Here is a 26,508-nt window from a genome sequence, read left to right on the forward strand (position 1 = left end):
TACTTAAAAAGTTTTGCAAAACCAAATAATCTCTTCTATTTGTTTCTTTATGAGAAACAACAGTCACACTTCTCTGCAGAGACACTTTGAGGATTAACATGACACACACAAAAAAAATCATCAGAGGCTGAAGATAAATCACTGGACACAGTGAGGAGAAAGTCCTGTGCTGTGAAGTTGTCAACAGATGATAGCCATTTGTATATTCAAAGTTCATTTTCAGCGAAGAAAGGCATAATCTTTTGAAGTTCAGGTAGATACAGTGGATTTGTTTCATTAAAAGAAACCAGCTTAATGCTGGATGTTGCATGATCAGAGAAGGACAGACACATGCATACATTACAGAATGATGCATACAGCACACACTGAAATTACAAAGCACAAACTCACTTCGGTTCGATGTCCTGAGAAGTGTTTGAGACGAGCTCTAATTTCTGATCTGCCACCACCAACAATCAGTTAAAGTAGTTGATCTGGATCCAGGGAAAATGACATGTCATCTGAGACATGTGATTATGCAGAGCAACTGTAACTAAACGAGATAGACGACAATGCCACAGCTTCAGCATCTTTATCCAATCAAGTGACATCACATCTGTCAGGGGCAAGCACATTTTTGCATGATGCTGAAGAAACTTGAACTGCATGTTAAATTCGAACATGTCTAATCGTGGTAATATAAGAAAAGGCAATAGTATGGGGAGTTTTTTTCTCAACTTTTTTGTGTTTATTACCTAAAACTATATTTTGACAGACTTTAGCTCTTATAAATACACTATATACCGCACTGCATTGCAAAATACTTTGTTTTTCAAAGTGTACTTGGGAACGTTGGTCTCAATGCTAGCACCAATCATAAAACAAAGATAGTTCTTGGGATTTTTTTTGGTTTAAGGCACTTCCTGGTAACGTTAATGAAGATCTCAGGACACGATCTTGTTTTTATTCTATTCTGTCTCTTTGTTTCTCAGCATTTCAGGGAGTTTCTAACTATGCATGTTCAATAGCTTCACTTGTTGCATTGCTCAAAGCAGGACAGTCTCAATCCCAACCCCCCCCCAAAAAACAATATTAATGGTCTTGCCACAACTTGCAGCTAAACAATGTCCTGTTTTGTTGTCTCTTACACCTCCATTTCTTGTTGTCCACTCTGTCCTGGTATCGCGGGAACTGCGATGTCGAAGCAGGTCTCCATCATTACACGAGACTTGCATAGGTTGACACAAAACTCCAGGTCTCCTGTGGCCTGAGCTAGAGCCTCCAGGTAGGTCTGCGACTCCTGGTCCAGATCAGGGTCCACATCAACTAAAGAAAAAAAGGGTGAAAAATGTTAAAGTCGTCATGAAATCAAATTTTACCATTCGTATTTTTATTTAATATTGTAGTGTTTTTTATAAATGATTTATCTGTGCACTTCATTATTTTTTTTTAATTCATGTACCCTTATAATCTTTAATCAAATACGTTACCCTTCCCTCCCCCCTCGAAACGACTTCTCTTCTCTTCCGGTCAAAAACTATTACTAGAGGGCGTGGCTATTGGGGTCTGTCTCGTTTCTGGCCCGCCTCTCAGAAACCTGTCAGTGTCACTGACAGCCAGCAAATATGGTGTTTAGGTGCATTTTTGGTTGCGCTCCTCGTGTCCTCTTTCCTATCCCTAAACAACCTTGTCTGCGTGCCCGCTGGCTCGAATTCCTGCATTTCGAAGAAGGAGGAATAACGGCGAGTTCGCGTCTGTGTGCAAGGCATTTCACTGAAGAATGTTTTAAGAATTTGGTACGATATAAAATGGGATTAGTCTTGGTTCGCGGGAGGCTCATATAAATATGGGGTGATTCCTTACGGAAAATTTGGCTGCTCGTCCTCGTTCTCATTGTCGGGTTCCTCAATTAAAAATTCTTCATGGGAGGGTAACGGTGGTAAGTCTGGTGGAGAGAAATCCTCCACAACTGACTGTAAACTGGCATTCAAATCTGCCTCCATTTTGTTAGCAACGCCCAACCTCCAACGATCCAATCAATTCCCGAAGGACGAAATCAAGCCCCGCCCTACATTTTTTTCTAATGTCAGAAGCCGTTTCACTCGGATACACGTCACAATAAGGAAAAAAGGACAATCTCAACTTCCGTTTCATGACGACTTTAACAAAGTTGATATTTTGAAACTTTCAGATTATTAACTAAGGATGTGAATTTGGATGGATGGACGGATGGATGTGGATGGATATGGACATAAATATACTTTTTGTAGTATATTTGTCACAGTAGTATATTTATGAATTTTTGTCACTTTTTGTAAAGTTACTCAATGAGTACTCGTCTGCCACAATAACTGTAATGTTTTAAATTATCTTTATTTAGGAGTTTTTCCTCAGCAAGTATTGATTTGCACGGAAAATGTGATAAATTAATTTTCATTTAAATACAGTCGATTGACAGTCCTAATTAAAACATGAATATAAATATAAAAATCAAACCATCTCTAAAATAAATGCACACAAGGAAGACACATTATTGTATGACACAATAAGGATGTGACTGCGCATCCCCACTGACACACCTAGATTGATAGTTTTATCACTCAAGACATAAACAAAAATCTATGCAGGTGATAGTTGGTTGATGTAGGAGATGGGCTTGCAGAAACACCATCCTCATTTTACTGGGCTCTGAAGAGGAGCTGATTTATACAGCATGACAGCCCCAATCATAGCTTTACCCAAGACAGCAGTCACGGATGAATAGTAAACATCACCTGACCAGTGGGCAGGTAGTGATTGCAAAAGAGAAAAATAATACCTTATTGATTCAAGAACACACACAGGCACGGATATACACTCGCTCTCTCCATGCGCCTGCCATTTTCTCTACATTATGCTTTTACGTCCTGTTATTTCTGTTTACAAAAGTGTGTCTTCTAGCAAAGCAGAGACAGATACTTTGCAGTATCAAGGTTCTTGTATTGGTCCTTTGTTATAGTTGTTATTCTTTTTTATAACTGAAACTGAGGGATGAATACAGAATAAAACAAAGAAAGAGAATCAGCAGAGCTTTTTTTTTGCTGCTGGCAATGTTCTTTTCCATTCCCAGTAAACAAAACTAATAACATGATTCAGATATGATACTGAAAGCCTTTGAATTTGTTAGAGAAAATCCTGAATTACAATAATAAACTGTTTGCTGAATAGTATGCTATTGTGATTCTGGTCATTGTTAGCCTGAAGGTTAAATGTAGTAAAGTTCAGAGTTCGTTCTTACAGCTTACACGATGTCTACAACAGCTTGAGGCCGTCTATTTTCATCCTCAGACGTCACGCCCACGGACCATTGGCTGAACATGCATAGGGCACAAAAAATTGGAAACTCTGATTGGTTGAATTCTACAGGATTTCCAGGAGACATGTTTTGCATTTTTTAACGATCTGCCTGGAAACAAGCCCGCTGTAACGGCAAAGCCCTCTCATGGAAGAAGAAATCAGTCGTGTTTACAACTGTGACAATGAGCACTTATCAGGATCAACTAATCGCTGTATTTTCAGTATGTGAATTTCAAGGCATAGACTCTTTAAAATACTACCAAGAGTTTTACACTCCAGTCTGTTATTGTAGGGACATCGACATTTCACGCCCCTAAACATGACGCTGAACAAAGCGAACTGTGATTGGTTGTTTGACATGTAAGTCACACAGCCTCTGGATGGTCCTTGGCCAAAGGCGGCTGCTGTAACCGATCCTACTCAATCCGCTCGGGGCGGAATTCGAACTGAGGTCTCCGCCGTGGGAGGCGGGCGCTCTAATAAGGAGGCAGAGACCACAGCCTTTAGCGTCAGTCGCTAGAGCGCCTCTTGTGATCAGGGGAGTGAGGTTTACACGCACAGCTCTTATTGCCCTAGGAAAGTTACACTGCTATGGAGTCCAGACCTTCTGTCGTCAATCTGAACGTCTGGCTACGAGAGACTTAAGGCTGTCTACACTGGATGTGACAGCGAATGTTGCAAACATATTTGTTCTTTGTGTCTGAAGTACTGTGAGGGCTTGGAGTACATCAGAAATAGAACGGGGCATCAGTTTACTGTTGGGGATCGGTTGTGTCGAGAGTCGCGCCGCTCGTGTCTGGTGTAGACACGTGTTAAGAGTTGAAGGCAGCAACAGTAAAGGAGAATTACAACTACAAAAACCTCAACAAATCTTTTTACAGTTTAGGTTTATGGAGAATAATCTGGAAAGCCAAAGTCATCCATCCTTGCAATACATTGTCTCAGGCACCAATTCAAAGTAGTCAATGCTCAAGACATTTCTGTGAATACACCATTACCTCAGCATTTTCTTGTAAATCCACTGGCACTAAGTTCAGACACTTAAATTAAAGTCATAAAGGGAGCCATTGGTCTACATCACATTACTGGGAAACACATGTTGTTTAGAATGCAAGGTAAAATGAATCATTCCTGTCATTGATTCATGCTAGAGCATCACAGTAAAAATGCCAAAAGAGAAGTGGTTTTGGCTAAAGGGATGTGGAATTGTGTGAACACGGAGTAACTTATGTATATCACACCACTTTAGTTTAGTAAAACAAAAGTGTGACAAAAACAAAATGTACACACATTTGTTTGTGATAATTGTCATCAGAATTGAACAGCACACATATTGTATACACACCATGGTAATACCTGACTATCTTCAGTGTCAAATAAATCAGTGGGTTTCAAACATGGATCAAAACGGGCCGCAAAGACGTCACCGGAAAATTAGCATAAGTCAGGCATCAAAGATAACTTCAGATATTAAATATGCTCAACACAATTTTAAATACATCATGTTCATTATTTTTTTTAAACAGAAATTATTGCACATTTTATTCTATTGCCAGCCCTAGTTAAAAAAAAAAAGTGGATAGAAAAAAGACTGGCCAGCTTAATACAAAGTAAATATTCTCAAGATAACATCTTAATAATTCGTTTTGGTTTTAGTGCAGACATAACATAAAATTCAATCATTTAATTTAGAAAACAACATGTTGTGTTTATATCATGCTTAGATGGGTCTTTATACATAAAATATATATTTGCCATAATAATACCTTGGTCATAATTTTGGGGTCGTTACATAAAAAACAATCAAAAAATCCCTGACACATTCAATAATACACTTGGGAACTTACATTCTCCCATCCATTTGCTGGGGTCCAGCATGAGACGAGACTTGGCGTCCTCCAACTCCTTTTTCAGCTTCTCGTGCTTTGCTCTTAACTCCCTGATCTCCTGCTGCCTCTTCTCCAGCATCCTAAGGCGGGCGTTGAAGTACTGCAGACCCTGCAAGTGTGGGACAGCAGTGTGAGTTGTGCACAGTGAACCACAAACCTCTTGTACCTATTTCAAGCACCTGCTAGACTACGTGTGACCCTCCTCAGGGCCGATTTAAACTGCAGTGGCTTAAGCTGAATTGATTCAATGCTCGCTAACCTGTACAGAGGATTTAGGTCCTCAGCATTTTGGTCAGATTAATTAGGGCAAAGCTGGAAATAAAATTAGTATCAGGTTAAAACACTCACTGTTCTCTTAGATGCACGTTGCTTAAGGGACTAAAAAGAGAGATTACGGTAAGTTCAAGAGGAACTGGTTACTGAAAGGTTAAATTACAGGATAGATTCCTCCTGTCATGTGCAGTCTGTCATTGACAGGCGGCCATTATAAAGCAAATTAAGAAAAAACTATTAAAATTAAATAACTTTTTCTTATCTGCAAGTATCTCAGTTACGTGAACTACAGATGAAGAAAAACTCATTCAAGCTGTCGTTACTACTGTATGCCCACAGAAAATAGGATTTAATTTCACGAAACATAAATAAACCTAGCAGTTATACAACCTCCAACCCACACACATACATACAGATTCGCATAAAACAAGAGGGTGAACAGCCTAATTCTTCATGAGCAAACTGCCAAACTCTAATATGCGAGCTGAGATTTTTTTCTTAATTGAAAATAAATCAGAGCACCATTCGACTGAGTTAATGTCTTTTCCTCTCGTCTTCTCCACACAATTGACTGTGTGAACAGGGTTAGAAACTCACAGAGAAACGGTTAATGACCCATGGACGCGCTGTGTGGAGTGAGCCATAAAGACCGATCAGGCGGGCCACAGATTGTGGAGCCACACCTCATTCATCACAGACACCCATGACCATTCCCCAATGCGCTCTCTCCTTCTATCTCTCTCACCATCTCTTCCTCTTTCTGAAAAGACCTTTGCCAATCTTTCCACTTCTTTTTGCAGTACAGCACCCAGTCATCCCAGTCTAACTAAAGTTTTTAGTGCAATCTAATATCAATTAGCCAACATAAGTAATTGTCACAGAGATAAGTTTCATTCCTGACAACTGCACTTGTAACAGGATGTAAGAGAGACATCAGAATTGTTGCTAATGCTTTAATGAGTTCAGCATAAATGAAAAATTGATTTTACTCCATCATTCTGGGATTGTGCCACATTGTAGATTTGTTTTACAAAGAAGAAATATTCATTTAAAAAGTTAGATAAAGGGGAAATATCTACTCCACTTCTACCCTCATAATAACACTTATAGTTATTTTTTAACCAATGGCTTAGCATTGCATGACATAAAATACTTGAAAACATTCACAGTTTTTTATTTCTATAGACTTTTGGTATATACTTCAGAATTAAAGCAGAATGAGATACAAATAGCATACAAATAGCATCTTACTTCTGCCAACCCTTCTTTTCGTCTCTGAAGACGTTCCACATCATCAATCTCGTACACTTTGATCTCAAAGGGTTCCTTTATAGTACCCCCCAGTGGGGGTAGATCAACCCACTGGCCTGCTGCACCAACCTTCCTGCCCAGAGAAGAGGTGTCTGGCAGAGGAGCTGGAATCAGACGCCGTCGCTGCAGACCTGGAGGGGTCACACAGGGCAATGCTCTTCATGCGGGCCAAAGATGAACAGCAGACTTTGTGGGCATGCTTTTAAATATTCATGAGGCTTGCAAAAGGTTACAGCATTTAAAGCAAAAGCGATTTTTGAGTAACTGCAGATTCAGCATGGGACGAATGCATATTAAACACCAGATATACTTGGAAGCTTGGATTCATAAATCTAAATTAACTAAATAGACTGATGGGATGGCATGATTTATTATTATTAATTAATCTATATTTAAATACAGATTTGAAATCAACATTTAAACTAAAATTAATTTTGTTTAAGGTGGGTTCACACTTTATGTTTATGATCTTTTACAACTGTTGCTTGTCAGACTTTACTGTATTGTCCCTTCACTTTTCAGCGCTGCGCTCGTTGTCTTTTGTCTTCCGGTCTGTATTTTCACAGCGATCTTACGTATTTATGAATGAACGGCTCGATTTAAAATCGCCCCGGTCTACTGACATTTGTTAAGACATCTGCTTTAAACATTACAACCCTCATGATAACTTATGTTAACTTTACAATAAGTAAATCCACTTCACCAGCTAATTACTCCTTGACAGCGATGCCATAGAAATATACAGAGCGACAGAAAAAAACGGAAGTTCAAAGACAATATTCTAAAGATGGCTGCACGCTTGTTTCTCTGGCGCATAAAATTATATCAGACTGTATAATGCACATCACAGAATTTGGACCCGATTGTCCTATCATACTGGATGACCGTAATGTAAAAGACATTCTATCAAAATGTTAAAATAATAATTTGTGGTCCTCTGTATCAAATGTCTAGATAGTTAATGGACAGATACATTAAACGTCTTAACTATAGAAACAGTGAATTGCAGAGACTCACCATTCTATTTTTTAAAGGCCATCTAATAAATTAATCTTGAATTGATCACCAGTAAATATTGCCCCAATTGCCTTGACAGTAAAACCTACCATTAGATCTCTTTTTGGGAGATTTTGAGGTCTTTGTTCGACTGGACGTGGACACTCCACTCTCACTCATGGAATCATGGGCAGAAGATGCACTGCCTGTGGTTTCACTGTCCCTGATCATGCTCTCATAGCCACTGCTGCCTCCACTGTGATAAAAAAGTGCAGTGCGCCCCATGGCAGGGGGCAGCTCACCACTAAGTACACTGCTGTTGTCACTACCGTGGCCACTACTGTAGCGCTGTGGACGGCGAGGGGCAGTGATTTTGCTGTACGGAGAGGGTAAACAAGCAGCCAATGGCATTTCACTGGAAGTTCGGGCATCATTGTTGCCATCTGCTTGGTCAGAGCCCCTGAGGTTTTTCTTGGAGCTACCAACTGCTAATTCACTGACCCGACTGTTAGCTGCACGAACCGCTTGCTTTGTGCTTATAATAGTGCCCCTTCCTTGTTTAACATTGGAGCCTGTGACAGAGCGATTTGGAGGTTTTCCAGTTGGAGGTAGACTGGTGTTCCGAGCAGCTGTGACGGCAAGGAACTTGGTGGATGAGCTAAGGGCCTTTGAACCAGTACTCGACAAGGACTTTCCTTTGTTGCCATTCCCAACAATGGCTCTAGGGGTTATACTGGCCTTTATCTGTCCAAGCTTACAAATTCCACTAGTAGATGGAGGGGAAGTTGCAGTTGGTGTAGATATGGAACAGGGAGTCCCAAGTTTTGGTACCATTTTAGCAGATTTGCCAGTGCTACTGATACTGACATTACTGTTCTCCCTCGAGGTTACTGGTCTGGAACCCACTGAGGTTAAACTCTCACACCTTTCAAGGGACATAAGACTACCAAAATGCCTTCCATTGTCTCCTTTAGCACTATGTGATCTGAGACTAGAAACTGTCTTCAGGCTAGATGATTTAAAGCTAAAGGATTCCCCCCTAACACGTACATCAAAGTCTTCCTCAGAAACCGATGCTTTGGAGGAAGACAATCTTGTTCCATCCTTACCCACAGACTTTAAGGCACTAGGAGACAACAAAATTCGTGTTTTCTGGTCGAGGCTTGACTTTCGAACAGGTGGAGCAGGGGGTGACATGCTTCCAGACTTAGGGAGCATACTACCCTTCTGTCCATTAGCTCTCTTTCCTAAGGATGAGAATTTCAGGCTACCAGTTGTGTGCGAGGCATCATTACCCCATTTCGTCTCAGAGGAGCTATGGGGCACTGAAACCATGCCGAGAGTGGTGGCCCCCCGCTTGAGCTGAGGCATCTTGCTTAGGTCCCCTTTCTTAAAACTGGCCTTCTCACAACCATCTACAACCCTTTGAGATGTGGATGACACATGCATTTTGGAAGGGCGAGGTACACTGTTGCTATTCCCGCTTGTCTTTCTAGATGGAATCCCACTCATGCCATTTTTTGGTTGTTTACCAACAGAGCTAAACTCAGAATTCCTGGCTGATGTTATCGCACTACTAGTGTGGGTCCATTGTTCATCTATTTTGCTACCTTGGCGTTGCAGCTCATGGGTGTAGCTTTTGCTAGAAGATGCAATTTGGGTGCTCTTTCTAGGGAGTGTAGAAATATATGAGATCTGGGCAGACTGTGAAGTCATGAGTCTATTAGATTTCATTGACTTTGGACCACAGAGGGATGCTTTGGTACTGTCATGAGAAAGAGGGCACTTAGATATGGACAATTTGTCAATGGTTGCAGAATCATAGTCTTGTTCCGAAAAGCAAATTCCACTGTCACCCAATGAACTATTTGTTCTTTGCTGGGAGAAAGACTCAACTTGTAAACCACCAGGTAAATCCATCAAAGAGCTGCTGACCGGTCCCTTGCGCACTCCCTTTGATGAGAGGCTCCTTTTAGTCTCATCACTACTCGGGGTACAAATATTTGTCCTGCAAGACCAGGAGCTGATTGAAGAGTGTGCAGTGGCATGTCCATCTGTAGATTCCTCTTGTGACTTGGAAGCAGCACCTTGGTTCAGCTGGGATCTGTTTATCTGGCATGTGTAAGCATCAAACTCATCGTTGATGCTACTGATAATGCTAACAGGCCGTGAGTGAGATGCCAGGGGCTGCAAAGAGCAGTCGCTATTGAAGCTAATGATGCTGGAGGGTCTCCCATTGTCTGGAACCAGGCCAGCAGGCAGCTCTTCAACCACTGTAAACACCAGCTCATCCTCTCCATTGAGCTCCACCGGCTGCTGCAGTGTAACTGTAGTCCTTAAAACATCGCTATCAAGGCACCTGTTCCTCAAAGTAGCTCGTAGGTGGCTCACCTCTATAGGACTTCTACTGAGGTGATGGAATCTTTCAGTAATTGGGGAGTCATTTCGTTCTCCCTGTCTTAGGGCTTGCTGGCTCATACCCACTGGAGGTGTCCGTGTGGCTAAGCCATACTCCGTATTAGGAACTGAGGTCTTTGAGATGTTCTGTGAGGACGAGGCATGGGGTTTTTGTATAGGCCCTCTACTAAAGACTTTCTCTCTCACAACAGGCTCTGAATCTTGCCTTAAAGTCGTGTTAATTTCAGATGTGGCTCCATGTTGCAGGTGTGCAAGCTTTTGAAGAGGGGACTTGGCGGTCCTGGATGACACAGAAGCACCTTCTGACATTTTGTCTGCTCCACTTTTGGAGGCTGTCTGTTGGCATTTTTCTTCACTGGTGAAAACAGATGTGCTCTCACTGCCATCAATAAACTCAAGCCGTTCTTGTAACTCTGCAAAGGTGTTGCATTTGAGGTGGTCCCCATCAGATTTCGGTCCTTCTTTTACACGCTTCTTGTTTAGGGAGGGAATGATAGGAACAAATGCTGGAGGGCCTTCATTGTCGCTGAGTTCACGGTCAGAAATAGGGGCCCCACCAGGCCCCACATAGATCACTGTATCACATGAGTGCTCACTGCTTGAAGAGTAATCTGGATCACTGGATAACATTGCAGGGTGGTCTGGGTCAAGAGCCACAGTCCGAGGGTAGAAGGGTCTTCGTCTGATATGTCCCTCTTCACAGGAGCTCTCCCCTCCAGAGGAACTTGATGCATACTGAACAGAATAACATACCACACTGACTTCAATATATCTTTGCAGACAGTTCATTCACAGCATGCAATAAATTCAGAGAGGCGTCCCTTTATGAAACATGTTAATATCAGCAAAAGTTAAAAGTGCACAGCAAAGAAGAAGCTAAAAATGTTGCCAATACTATGCGCAAGTTAGGCACGGAAAGGATTTTTTTTAGATCTATAAAATATTAATATATTCTGTCAAAACAGCTTAATTGTGGTGAAAATTGCCTGTGTGATGAGAAAGGTTACATGCTGTTCTCCCTCTGGAGAAAATGCATTGATTACATTTGTTGATTACATGACATAGGTCACTGAGAAAATTTGCAGTTAAATTATCTCCTTAACATTTGTTTCTCTGACAAAAGAACAAATCATTATTTAAATTGTGAAAGCCAAAAAGTAATTTAGGAAAATAACAGTCATGATCTATTGTAGAATGTATACAGACACAAAATAAATAAGAAATTGACACAATTCTGACAAAAATAAATACTTTTTATGTTTTCATTGTAGTAGAGTCAAAATAAATTATTTAAAATATATATAAAAATGATCTGTAAAATATTATTGTTAATTAAAATAATTTATAATTATTCAAATATAGTTATATAGTGTTTTCACCATAACAATTGGTCCAAAACATTTTTTTTCATAATTGTTTTACTTTTAGAATAAACTTTAGTGCAGTACTTGCTTTCTTGTATGGTTACGTTAGTACCAAGAAATCAGTGCTTTTTAAAGTATTTTAAAAAGACCATGAATACACAAGCATACACAAATGATCAATATATCAGTTTGAATTACATACCTTGGATTTCTTCTTTCTCATGCGGTGAATACGAGAGGCAAGCTGCACAGTGGTAAGAGATTCAGCATAATTGGCTGGCGAGTCAGAGATGTGGGCGATCATGGTGGTTCTACAGTTGATGTTGCCCAGCGATTCCCTCAGCAGCATGGTAAGCTTGCTGTCTCTGAATTATACATCAAAAAATCTTCTAGTTAGCCAAAAAGGAAGCTAGGCCTTACAACGTTCTGCCTCTCTCTCTCTCTAAGACCACTGAGAGGTTGTCTTAAAATAGAGGATTATGAATCATACTTGAATAAAAGAAATCCCTCCTTTTGATGCTCACTTTCTAGTGACCTGATTTAGAGTGTTTATATTTTATTCTCTTGTGGAGGATGTTATTTTCTGAAGCCACATTTAAAAGATTTTTTTTTTTTTCTGCTCATGCCACTGTATTTCCTATCCCACCTTCCAGTGAGTATTTCTTAGACCTCTTTCAGCATAAATGTGTTACTCCCCAACCCACATTCCTTTCAATATATCCCACCTCAGTGCAATTCCAACTGGGTGCATTCTCTCTTTGCAAAGCTGGCTAATTGGCTTTATTGATCTGAGGGGAGTGATAAAGAAACCCTTGTAGATGCAGATCAGGAGGTCTCAGTGGGTGAACAGTGCCATATTACTACTTTATGATGTTGACACAACATCTCCCACTATTGGTCTGTATTGATTAATTGAACCACAAAACACATACCTGTATGGCACATGCTTGGCTCCATTGGCCAAAGCGAGGATGACATTTCCAAGGGCACCCAATGACAGACATTGGCCTCTCCCTCCATCTCGTGTATGGCTCAGATCAGACTCACAACTGCCTAAGTCCAGAAGATGCAGACGGCTACGACTTCCAGACACTGCAAAGTTATACACAGCCTGTCAAAACAGAACTTGACTTCGAATTTCCATGTAAAAAACACATCGTTTGACTGTTTACAGGGCATGTCTTTATTCCAAAACCCTAAACATTCCAGAAATATATAAAAAGCGTAGACATCCATGACAAAAACATGTAAAGCTCCATTTTTACACAAAGTAAGACTTCTGTCCTGTTTAAAAGCCATCAGCAGTACCAAAAAAAAAATAGGCAAACAGCTAATGTTGCTACTGTATGTCCGGCCAGAGAGCAACTGTTAACATTTTTTTACCTATGAATGGTTAGTTGTCTCTTTGCATTAACCTAAGATGGGAGAAAGTATTTTGTTATCAAAAAGGCCACTGGTCACATTGGGGACCTTATGAGATAGCAGTTGGACATAGCATCTTTGCTAAGTGGTGATTCAATATCCTTGGCAGTCCATCAAACAGCAAGCAATAAAAGTAAGTACAGCTAGTTAGATTACAGTGTAGGTCACTAGACTAAAATTCATTCAGGATCATTACAGGAGATTCATTTATTTCACACTGAGAATCGTGGCCATTAACCTCACGTCGGCAGGATTTACAAAGCCAGCGCTCGGAACTGAAACCCTCAGTGGAGCAGGAATGCAAACGAGCTTCTCATTTCATGCTGAGCTCTATAAACACCTCTGCAGAAGAGACTCCAACCTCATTACATATTAAAATCTATTCTGGCTAGTGTCAATGACCAGCACCCAGCCCGCAATGCAGTGACGGGAGAGCAATACTAATGATCATGCTAATGTTGACATGCTGATTTGACAGGATGGCTACGCCCAGTAATGAAAATGTGCTAACCCTTCTTGTTAGCATTCTCGTAGAACCGTTATCAGCGGGGATAAATTGAGGTAACTGATATTCTCTGTGAACATGGGGAGAATGATAATGGAAAAGTCAGGTATCGTCTTGCCCTCGGTAACAGTCTTCTCAAAATACTAATGATGCATAAAGATATATGATATGAAATCTTGGACAGTGATAAGAGGGTAAAACTTAATTTGTGAGGTTGAGGTAAATTACCTTTGAAGTAAAAGCATTTTAAGGCCTGGATGTTACAGTATGGCTGTTTAGCAAAATGTACACATAGTTGTGAAAATGAACACAGTGAGCCATACTTCCTGCTTTGGTGCTCTTCTCCATACGGTACTGGGAAATATGTAGGGTGAAGAGCATGTGAGAATTCCAGCGGTCCTCTTCCTTGCAGTCAGATCTGCTGGTGCTGCGTGCTGCCAGTGCTGCATCCAAGAAGAAAGCCGCCTTCTCTGCAGAGTACGCCCGTAACTCGCTCTGGTTCTGCAGCTGGACATATTTTAAAGTGAGAGTGAGACAGAGATAAAGAAAGACAGAAACAACTTGTCAGTAAATTAGATGACTTGAATTTACTGTACATTACCGTTCAAATGTTTGGGGTCAGTTCGTTAAAAAAAAAAAAAAAAGTTTTTTTTTCTATTTTGAAAGAATTGAATGAATCCCTTTTAAGCAAGGATTTACTACATTGATCAAAACAGACATTAAAGGACCTTATACTGTTCAAAAAGATTTCTTTTCAAATATGTGCTGTTATTTTGAATGTACTTTTCATCAAAGATTCCTGAACACAAAAATATTAACCAGCACAACTTTTTTCAACATTGATAAAAATAAGAAATATTTCATGATCACCAAATCAGCATATTCAAATGATTTCTGAACACTGTGACATTGAAGACTGGAATAAAGACTGCTGAAAATTCAGCTTTGCTATCAGGATTATATTAAGTTTTAATTTATAATAAAATAGAAAACAGTTATATTGTAATAATTATATATAAACAGTTAAACTATAATGATATATACAATATTATTGTTTTTACTGGTTTTTTTTTTTAAACAAATAACAGCCACGGTGAGAGAAAAAGAGACCTTTTTTTAAAATTATCAACCCCAAACTTTTGAATGGCATAAACAAGACATAATGTGGCACCTAAAATTGTTACATTTACACTTTTTTTAAACTTTTTTTTTTTTTTAAGAAATAAGTTATACATTCCCAGGAAATCAAATCCATGACCTTGGCATTGCTAGCACAATGCTCTATTATATGAGCTACAGGAACATTGTGTAGACCTACACCTGCTAAAAACAAACTCTAGTGCACCTGGGATCCACAGACTGGGTCCTCTTTCAGGGAAATTCCTTCTCCCTGACTGTCCTGGGTAGTCCCTTTGGAAAAGTCAGCCAACAGGTCTCTCAGCACCTCCTCCCTACCACAGATTTCCACAGCGGACACACGGATGGAGAATCGTGTGCCGGCCTTTTCTTTCCTTTCCTCAATGAGCTTGAAGAGCCAAGATATAGCACAGGGTGCCACACCTAAGCTCTGTGTAGAGCTGTCCCTGCCGATCATGGTGTAGCTTTTGCCTGTGAGGTAAAGGTGAACTATGGTGAGCTGGCATTGCTGATGTAACCAAATATTCAAGATTTAGTGGCTGAACATAAAATATTTGTATTTACTAAATGTGATAAAGACTATACAAATAAGCTAGCAGCATTTGTCAACACTGTGACATTGTCACCTGATTAACTTAGCTTGACTTAACTACATAATGATATAAGAGCAGGTATATAATAAGATTTGTGTTAAAATTAGCAATGTGCATGTAAAACGCAGCTGAGCTAATAAAATTAACCCAACAGGATGTTAGTCATGAGAGAATATAGCACACTAAAGCAGAGCAAACAGCAGAGCCAAGCTAACTATGGGGGATTTAAGCAGCGCAGTGGGAGGCACACAATCTCTCACAGTGAGGGGCTCAACAATAAAAGTAGAAGAGACTGAGCGCTTTTCAAACACAGAGTGTAAAACAGGGCCACTTTGTGTTCAACAAACTGCTATTACTGCTCAAACACATATGCCCTCTCTGCGTTTTCCTCCTTGTTAGGCGATTTCAAGTGCAGCCAAAACATTTGTATATTTCGCATCACTTTGCCTTTCGCCTCATGTGAGTAATGGCTACTCCATCTGAAAATGGATTCTGAACAATGCATTTTCTTTCAAAGCATGAGGAGTTGTGACAGAGGGAGTTGGGTTATCATAACAATAATGTTAATTACTGTAAATAAATAAATAAATAAAAGTGGGATACTAGGTTTAAATAGAGGTTTACTAACCAAGGTTGGCTTGACCAAAACAGAAGATGCAGCCATCTGCCCCGTTGACCACAGATTGGATAACCTCTGCCACTGTCCCTGAGCATACCTCTGCCTGAGGATACAAACCCAAATTTAAACATCAAATCAAAACATTTTCAAACCAGACAGACAGAATGATAGATAGGACGACAAACAGAACAATACATAGAATGACAACAGAGAGAATGACAGACAGCCAGATCAATAGGCATTTCTGTCAGGACCACTATCGTCAAATACGATTGACAATTAGCATACAGTTTGGATTGGTGGTATGGTTCCGTTCTGGGCGAGAACTCCCTACGCATTCATGCAGCCTAGCATGGATAAGAGCAGGGAGAGCGGCAATAACCCCCCTTAGGGTAAACAGAACAGAACCAACTTGAATGTATTGCAGATATCATGAATTAATTTTAATGACAACATAATTAGAGAATTTTAGTCTGATTCAGGGGTAATCAGAATGCCAAATCCTGACTGACGAGAGGAGGAGCTGGGGATGGAGGAGGGTCATTAGCTCCTGAGAAATGCGACAGCTGCTGAAAATACTAAAGGAGCTTATATATGTACACAGTGATAGGCGTCATATTCCTATAGGTAGACGTGAATCAGCTGAGAATCAGCTGATGCAAGCTTGACTAACGTGACCTGCCAGAACTAACGCTACGCTTGATTATGACAAACAGAGAGACAGACAAAACGAGACAGATAGAATGACAGACAGACAGACAAAACAATGGACAGAATGACAGACAAAACTAGGCAGATAGACTGATAGGCAGATAGACTGATAGGCAGACAGACAAAACAATGGACAGAATGACAGACAAAACGAGACAGAAAGATAGAATGACAGACAGACGGAACAATAGATAGCATGACAGACAAAACGAGACAGAATAATAGAACAACAGACAGAATGATAGAACTATAGATGGATAGACTGATAGACAGAACGATAGATAGAATGAAAGACAGACAGAACAATAGATAGGATGACAGACAAAACATAATGAGACAGAACAATAACAACTATAAATGGATGGATTAATAGACAAAATGATAGAAAGATAGAATGACAGATGAGATAGACAGCCAGAACGATAGAGAACAATTCCCCATGCAACATCTTGCTTGTCCTTGCAAACTTTCCAAACAGATGCAGAATACAGTAAGGACACAGATGAAGATTTTAAACCTTGGAATTGTGTGTATTTTGCAGCTTGAGGAAAGCTTTGACAGAGTTGTTGTAAGAACAACCTCTGATGTGTGCTCGCTCAAAGCCTCTTTTGTTCTAAACAATGTGGGGTAGTCATTGATCATCAGACCTGATGTTTCTAGGACAGGAAGCCCAAAGACTCCAAACTCCCAGAGAGTTCAGGAGGAAGCAGAGAAAAGAGCTCTGTTATCTTTTCCTCTGAGATCACTTCAGGCACTGTTGGCTCAGAATGATAACCCCAACTCTCCAACCCAAACCTTTAATTTCCCTCACAAACCAAGCAAAGCGGAAAAGCTCTCTTACAAATTGCTTTGATCTCAGCATGGATGTCCTGCCAGTTGGAAATCAAATCTATGTATATTTTTGCTTAAAATGAAATTATAAATACAGACAGGACATTGATGAATTCTCTTTGGTATAACTTGCAAAATGCTCGCTTATATTACTCCGATTGCCAAAAATGTCTGCATTTATGCCCCTTACTGTACCTGTGAAGCATCTTGAGTGAAGACGGCATCAAAGGTAAACATCTTTGGGGCGGTGGCAGAGGTGGAGCGTGTGCAGGTGGGTGGCTCACAAAAGGTCAGCTGTTTCTTATGGCCATCTACCTTGAGAAAGGACATGGATTCTGAGGTGTCTCGTGATCCTTTGGGAGGGCATATCCGCACCATTACTTTCACCTGCAAAGCACACAATTACATAGTTATATTATTACATAATTTTATTTGTGACAAGCTTGAATTTGCGGCTATACGGCTATAATTGCAACATCCTACCCGCTAATTCTCGCAATTATTGAGTGGTTTGTTGCAAGAACTCGTGCCAAGGACTCCCCTCATACTGGCAACTTGGAAAGCATGTAATCAGCAGAAGATGAATGTCGAGATTCCCAAAGCCCTTCTGTTCCCATAAGGGAACATCTTGCTGTAAAGTGTTGCTGGATTCACAAAACAGACCTGCCATGTTCTGACCAGACACTTCAAATCAAGATGAAACTTATCATCCAAGCATAAATATTAAGGAGCACAAACGTTTTTAACATTGATGATAATAAGAAATGTTTCTTGAGCACCAAATCAACATAGAATGATTTCCGTAGGATCATGTGACACTGAAAATGGAGTAATGGCTACTGAAAATTCAGCTTTGTCATCACAGGAATAAATTACAGTTTAAACTATAAAATAGAAAACTAGTATTTTAAATTGTAATAATATTTCACAATAGTACTGTTTTTACTGTGTTTTTGAATGAATACCCTAACCGATTGATCAGTAGTGTACTTTAGAAGCATTCAGAAGTCCTGGAACATTTTATATATCAAGACAGGAATATAATGGCGAGCAAACAGCATTTTGGATCGTGTGTTCCTCCCTGCCCTTGCTTCACTACGAGTGGGGATACACGCGATTTATGTGTAGTTTGTTTGGGAGTAGAGCATGCACGGTCAGCTCTAGTAAAAGGGGGCTGACAGGGTTTATTCATAAATTCTCGACGTGTTACATATGCGCTATCGAGAGTTTGAGCTCTACTCCTGTTGGCTTTCTTCTTGAGGGAAGAAAGTCAATACAAATTCTTTGGCTCGAATCTCGTGTTCTCATGTGCCGAGGCAGCGCGTAGATTACGGGGCTGCATAACGCCCAATTTATACTTCTGCGTCCAACTCACGCCGTAGCTACGTCGTAGGCTGTGTGTAGCGCGCGTACCCTGCGGCGTACCCTGACGTGCACCTCTCCAAAAATGTAACAACGCAATGAGGCAGTCTCCTCTGAAGTAAAGCGGTTAACACCTCATTATACGGTGCCCGCTGCCCTTCGGTGCCCTCAGGGGACCATTATGCTAACCCCACCTTCTTGTGTGTTTCGGGGCGCAGCGGTCTCCGGCGAGCACATATCTCAGGGTCCACCCGGAAACTTAGTGGTCCTGGTAGTGGTCCTGGGATGCCCGCCCCCTCCAAGGAGGGTCCCAGAGCAGTCAGTTCGGTTGTTCCCTGCCGGTTTGACGTACAGGGCACCGAATTGGTTGCTCGAGTGACACCTTAAATCAAAAAATCTTAGTAGATTTTTTGGCAGCGTGGTAACTACTGCCAAACATATCTCAACAGTAGCAGAGCGTCTGCTCCCGAGCCCCCACTAAAGGAAATGGGGTTGCAGCTAAAGTTCAAAATGTTAACACTGAGACAAATCGTGCCACAGATCAGATCCGAGGACTGGTTTGTCACGATAGATCTCAAGGACGCATACTTCCACATTTCCATCCTTCCATATCACAGGAAGTTCCTGAGGTTTGCTTTCGGGGGCAAAGCATACCAATATTGAGTTCTTCCGTTCGGCCTAGCACTATCACCTCGCACTTTCATGAAATGCGTAGATGCTGCTCTGACGCCACTGCGTCTGCAGGGTATTCGCATCATGAACTACATCGACGATTGGTTGATTCTAGCTTAATCGCATCAGTTGGCATTTCGGCATTGAGCCGAAAGAAAGAGTTGGGGTTGCGGCTAAACGCCAAGAAGAGTGTGGTTTCTCCACTACAGAGGACCACTTTTCTAGGTGTGGTTTGGGATTCTATGTTGATGCGGGCATGCCTATCACAGCACACGTAGAGGCCATCCTTTCGGCTGTGAAAAGAATAAAGCTAGGCCAGTCACTCACTGTCAAACAGTTTCAGAGGCTGTTGGGTCTGACAGCACCGTCCAACGTGATACCTTTTGGACTCTTTGTACATGAGACCCCTACAGTGGTGGCTCAGGACCAAAGGGTTTTTCCAGAGGGGCAACCCCTTTCGCATGATCAGGGTTACGCGGCGATGCTTACGTGCCCTGGTTATGGGGAAGAAACTATGGTTCCTGTCCCAGGGTTCCGTGTTGGGAGCTTCTTGTCATCGCAAGATGCTAGCGACAGATGCCTCTCTCACGGGCTAGGGAGCGATCAGTGATGGTCGCTTTGTGCCCGTGGATGGGTCACCATCTCACCTGGCACTTAATCACCTGGTGATGATGGCTCAGGCTCTACATCCAAGGGCACCAGATTCAGGGAGCAGACATCCTGTCGAGGCAGGGGCTGAGGCCCAGGGAAGGGAGACTCCACCCCGAGGTGGTGGAGCTCATATGGAGTTGCAGACGTGGCAGTACTGCATCTGTACATGGTTTCCCTGATTGTTCTACTTCCGGGAGTTCTGGGGAACAGAGTTATGGAAGTGTGGGTTTGGCCTCTGAGGGGGCCCAACTCATAGACTCAGGTCTCTCAACTGAGGTTGTTGAGGCCACAATCACTCTAGAGCTCCCTGCACAGGAAAAAAAAAAACAGGTTTCCTCCGTGGTGCGTTGGAGCAGGAGGAGTATGGCGGCTTTGTAGCCTTGTATTAGGGGTATCCCTACAAGAGGTGTGTGATGTGGCGGGCTGTTCCTTTCCGCACACACTCGTCGGGTTTACAACCTAGTTTTGGGCTTCACTCCTGGGTCCCAGGTGATTCTGTCTTTGTTGTGCTCACCTGATTTCACACAAGACTATGGTGGTGTTGGTATATACGTTCCAACTGCGCCAATCTCAACGTAATTTGAGTTCCCTTGAAAGGGAACGCCTCGGTTACGACTGTAACCTCGGTTCCCTGAAGAGGGAATGAGACGTTGCGTCACCCTGCCATACTTCCGGCGTGCCTGTGATCGACTTGCTTCGACCTATCAGAAGTTGACAATGTTTGGTCTGGGTGCGCTTTATAGCTTCCTGCCATGACGTCACCCGCCTATACGCCATTGGACTGATTTTCCAAGTGCTTCATGACGCAATCACGCAGACCATTCCCACAGCATCAATCTCGACGCAACGTCTCGTTCCCTCTTCAGGGAAACGAGGTTACAGTCGTAACCGAGGCGTTATGCACCAGTGTTATTTTCAGTCTAAGATAAATGCTTTTGGTTATTACTGTATAAGAAGTCATCTTCCTTATTAAATCAAAAAACTTCATTTAGGGGCCATGTCTGATAAAGTAACATCAACTATCTATAATTACTATGAGACACATGCTGGACTTAACACACTAAAGTTCCAGAAGGAAGGGTTACTGAAACTTGCATGCAACATCTATAATGTTTTTACAGTCTTGAACACAAGCAAATGAACGATAGCAAAATGAAACGACACATTCCGCACGACTGAGTTAGAGCAGTTTATTATTCACCTTCAGTGAAGCAATAATGTACTTGACTGTTAGTGTTTAACGCCTTATTTTATAGCTCTGCCACTAGGGACACTTTTAGAGTAGACAGCAACAAACAGCCCCTGAAGTTTAGAGTCCTCCACTGAGATAAAGTATTCAATTGGCAGACAATATGGATCTCTGTTTCCTGATCACACTATGTTCTGTACTCATAGTGACACATTTGGCATTAATAAAGACTGTTACAGACTAAGCTTTCCCTTCCAATAAATAGAAAGAAGATCAACGTCCTTTTAAAGTAACTTTCCTAGGCAAGATAAAACAAGACCAAATTAAAATATAAAACACTTTCACAACTATAAAATACTTTTACAACAATAAAACACTTTTACAACTTGTTAAGACGTGTTAGTCTAGAACCATAATTTTCATTTAGCCAGCATGATAATCCAGGTTCATTTCCAACATTAAAATAAAAACTAAAATAAATAAACTAAAAATTAAATAAGTAATGTAATTGCAACCGAACCTGACAGCAAGTGATCGCCATGTGTTTAAAAAGAACAGCGTTGACATTATGATAGAAATTTCTTTTGTGTTTAAATTACGAGTTTCAAGCAACTCGTTTTCAATGACACAATTCAAAAACTAGAAAATAGATATCAAAAAATAGAAAAAATAGAAAAATGGAAAATCAAACAATTCCCTTGAGTGCAAAAGCACCAGTGATTTGTCATTCAGTCATTTCCACACAGATTAACTTCCATTAGTGCTGCCTTCCCACAATCACCTGTTCCTCTCTACCTGCCATCTTCTAAGCACTTTGACATTTCCTTCCTCCAAAAATAAAGAAAATGAGAGTGTTCATACCCATTTCCTTCAAAAGTGCCTCAAAATCAGCAGGCAACACACTTCAACTCAGTGGGGCTTATTAGCAATCACTTCACTGTCTTTTGCTTGATAAACCTCATTAAAAACTTGCAGCTGCCTGCCTTTGGTGTGACTTTAGAAAACTTTAAATTGCCTATTGAGCACATCTTGTTATGCTGTGTATGCACAATGCAACAACACGATCAGGTGAACAATTAAGGGAAGGAAAATGATTTATTTACACAGTCTTCCAACTGCAATGGATATGATGATGTAATAAACTTTTCTTGAGATTTTAAGGAACAAGTCAGGTTACCTCACTGTTCTTAATGAGCGAATCGCCTCCCTGCAGACATGACGCCACAATAAACCTGCACCACCTGCTGGTGTTTATGAGTCAGCAGTCTATTATAGCATCTAATGCTAAGAACCCACATTATCTTCTTACTTTCCCACAGAGAAGTCCTCTTAAACCAGACTCTAATGGGTCCCATCTCTTTGAATTTATTTAGAGTGCATCACCTGTGCTGGAGGAGGGTCATACATGGGTCAGTGCAATCTTCCTTGTCTTTTAGACCTCCAGGTGGTGTTAAGGAAAGGAATGAGTTTGTTACCCAAAATAGCAGCAACATGTTGAGATGCTCATGATGCTCTAGACTAGAGTCCCATGAGAGAATATAAATGGAACTGTCAGTTACATGGCAAGATACAGCAGCATATGTACAGATGTTTCAGAGAAAACAGTCAAAAGACACGACCTCAGCTCATTATGGTTAGCAGGTTAATATTAAGCAGATGCTCTTTATACAAAGTGACTCAAAGTACACTAATTGCAGTAACAGTTCCCCTGGAGCGACCTGAGATTAAGTGCTTTGCCTAATGGGTACCAGTGTGCTTTAGCAGTACAGTGAACATAGTAACTGTCCAGACACTGAGAATTATGGTGTTTTTATAGGCAAAACAACTGGTCAACTCAAACCTGTATTGTCTGTGAGACTACATGAGGGAAATATAGGAATTCACAATATATCGGCACCATAACGCTCATTGGCGTTGGCCTATATTAGAAATGTTTAACATTTAATTGGGATTGGTTGATATTTAATACTGTTTTTACATTTAGATTACGTTTGCTGTCATCTAACGGTCACTTAAAGTTAAATTTTAGTTTAAAAACACTGATAAATGTAATCTTAAGCAAATCTCAAAAATAAAATGAATTTTCATACTGTACATTAAATTTGTGGGTATATAAGTTGGATGTCTAAAATTCACATGTAGAATTTCAAACAGTTTATTTTAGTTTTAAGTGTTTTATCTTTTATAAATTCAGACAAAGTTTAATATCTGCCATTTATTGGTTTTCAGCCATAATAATTATCGGCTTAACGTATCAGACATAATTTGAATACTGTGCATCCCTAAGGAAGATTCGTTTTATTCGTTTAATCTACTTCACTGTAATGCTCACAAACAGACGAGTTTTAATACTAAACTTCAGCATTGATACTAAACAATCAGCATGGGGCAGCAGGGAAGTCAGTTTGCTAATTTTACCCTTGCTATCTTAAAACTGACTTATTTTCTATTGCCTTACAATCCCAAAAAACATCTGATCTGTTGATTGTTTTTCATATACTTATAGGGAATCATCAAACACAATAATCCAGATGACAAAAAGTAATGCTCATAATTCTGGTGTTCAAATAATCCAAGAATGAGAAATCCAGAAATGGCCACTGGACTATCACAAACATTTCTATACTCAGACTGTCCCGCACTAATAAACAGCCCTATTCTGAGAGAGAAAAATGTCTTTTATCCAAATGCCCCCTGATGTCATTTTCTGACACTTCTGTTTTCATACATTGCTTTTCCCACTCCCACGGCCTCTCAGTCACTTGCAGCGAGGAATGCTGTCTGGCATTCTGAAGGAGCTTCTTGGAATTCCAACAGCCTGGGAATCAGGACAACTGGGCCAACCCATGCCGTCACACACAGTCTGCTTTGATGGTAACCCGAGAACAAGCCAAATCGATAAACCCACTGAGAATTCTTGAGCAGAGGGCAGTCAGAGGTTTACAGATGATGTCATTTTAATAAAGAAGAAAAATTGTTTCTGCAATTATGAAGTATAAGCTTTCATGTTATCATGGCTTTACTTATTATTCACTTTGAGATTACAATAATTTTGACAAAATGTTTGGATCATTTTTTATAAATCAAAAAGCCTCTGAAGAACTGGTATAGTTGAAAGATGACTTTACTGTACCTTTCCCATCCCAGGGCTGTCCTTAGCCTTTGACCCTGCCCTGAGGAGACATGGGGGTACAGGTGGGGGCGAGAGCTGCAGGGCAGAGCTGAAGCCATCAGTGTAGAAGAACGGCTCTTCTGGGTCAGGTGGGGAAGGAGGAAGCGGCTGAGGCTTCTTCCGTTTGGAGAGGTTCAGCTTCTGGGCAGCCCTAGGAAAGAGCAGCAAACAAAAAGTTTGTCCTTGCTAATGCATTGCTATACAGCTCCATATCTGTCCTCCAATGATTTGAGATGAACACATTTTGAATGGATGAGTTCTCATGTCTATGACAAACCAGCAGCAAAGAACTGCACATAAAACTACATTTATACACAGATACTTAAAGGCTGCATTTATTTAATCAAAAATACAGTCAAAACAATAATACTGTGAAATATTATTCCAATTTAAAATAATTGTTTTCTACTTTAATATATTTTGAAATGTAATATATTATTGAGCTGGCAAAGCTGAATCGTCCACAGTCACCGTTACTCCAGCCTTCACTGTCACACAAGAAACATTTATTATTATAAATGCCAAAACAGTTGTACTGCTTAGTTTCTTTTATGAAAACACATTTTTTTTCAGGATTCTTGAATAACAGCCTTTATTTGAAATAAAAATCTTTTGTAACAATGTAAACATATTTACTGTTATTTTTTACTCAATGTAATTCACTGCTTTGCTGAATAACAGTATTGATTTCTTCAAGAAATAAATAATTAACAAATCTTACTGACCCCAAACTAAATAAGCAAATGTAAAAAGTAAATAGAGAGTGGGATGCAGAAAACCTTGATAGAAAGTCTTAAAAGAAAAGACGGTCCCACTTTATATTAAGTGGCATTAAGTGCTATGTACTTACAAAAATTGTGTGGATGTTGTATTGTAAAAGACTTTTGCTGCTATTGAGGTGTGATACTGGTAAGGTTAGGGTCAGGTGTGGTGGTATGAGTAGGTTTAAAGGGATATTCCACTTTTTTTGGAAATAGGCTTATTTTACAACTCCCCCAGAGTTAAACTGTTGAGTTTTACCATTTTTGAATCCATTCAGCCGATCTCCGGATCTGGCGGTACCACTTTTAGCATAGCTTAGCATACATCATTGAAGTGGACAAGACCATTAGCATTTCTAAAAAATAAAAAAAAGACCAAAGTGTTTCGATATTTTTCCTATTTAAAACTTGACTCTTCTGTAGTTACATCGTGCACTAAGACCGACGGAAAATGTAAAGTTGCGATTTTCTAGGCTGATATGGCTAGGAACTATACTCTCATTCCTGCGTAGTAATCAAGAAACTTCACTGCCGTACCATGAGTGCAGCAGGCACAGGCACTTAGTCCCGGTCACGTTGGAAGTTACCGAGCTGGGGACTATTTTCAGGCGCTGCGTCATATCATTACGCCTGCTGCACTCATGGTATACCCTTCGGCATACCCTGACGTGCAGCTCTCCAAAAATTTAACAACGCGTCAATTCTACGTGGACGCAAGCGCTGTGATTGGTCTGCTAGAACCGCTCCCTCGGGTTTCACGTGTTCCCTCTGCGTGCATCAACGCGGACAACGACGCAGAAGTATAAATTAAAACCAACCAACGCGTAGTCTACAGCGTAGAGGCTCCGGCGTAGGTCGTATAAATAAGCCTTAAGATTGCTGACAACAGGTAGTTAAAATTTGAAGAAGGGAAAAAACTCATACAAGGTTCATAAAGACATAATGTCTTTGTTATTTCTAAAAATGCTACAGTAAATGTTTTATTTTAGGGTTATGGTTAGGCTCAAGTAATTATAATTAGCTACATAACCAAAAGTATGTGGAGACTCCTAAGTTTGGCTTTCCAATTAAGTTAAATCTTAATGTTCTACCATGCAATGGCATTCTCAAGAATTGTGTGCTTCTAACAGATTGTGGAGCGCCCTTTTCCATATAGAAATGTTTTGAACACCTTTGAGATGAATTGGAACAGTGAGTCAGACTCCATCACCCAACAGCAGTTCCTGACCTCACTGTGTAAACGTGTATCCATGTTCCAACATCTACTGTAGTAGAAAGCCTTCCTAGAGGAGCAAAACCTTTTAGGAAGGACACGAT

General features: G+C 40.6%; 1 protein-coding gene across 1 annotated transcript; it reads right to left on the reverse strand.

Annotated features, from left to right (window-relative positions):
- Positions 1-1,112: 1,112 nt before the first annotated feature.
- Positions 1,113-24,616, reverse strand: kif26aa (kinesin family member 26Aa; the record flags this gene model as incomplete). The annotated part of the gene is made up of 11 exons (XM_056256223.1): positions 1,113-1,305; positions 5,163-5,313; positions 6,729-6,919; positions 7,895-10,937; positions 11,769-11,931; positions 12,499-12,658; positions 13,817-14,000; positions 14,839-15,101; positions 15,852-15,945; positions 17,580-17,771; positions 24,392-24,616. Coding segments are annotated over 11 exons (4,848 nt in total), but the record flags the coding sequence as incomplete, so codon positions are not given.
- Positions 24,617-26,508: the final 1,892 nt, after the last annotated feature.

The sequence above is a fragment of the Rhinichthys klamathensis genome, unplaced genomic scaffold (assembly GCF_029890125.1).
Source record: "Rhinichthys klamathensis goyatoka isolate OS25496 unplaced genomic scaffold, OSU_Roscu_1.1 h1tg000125l_1, whole genome shotgun sequence".
NCBI lineage: Eukaryota > Metazoa > Chordata > Actinopteri > Cypriniformes > Leuciscidae > Rhinichthys > Rhinichthys klamathensis.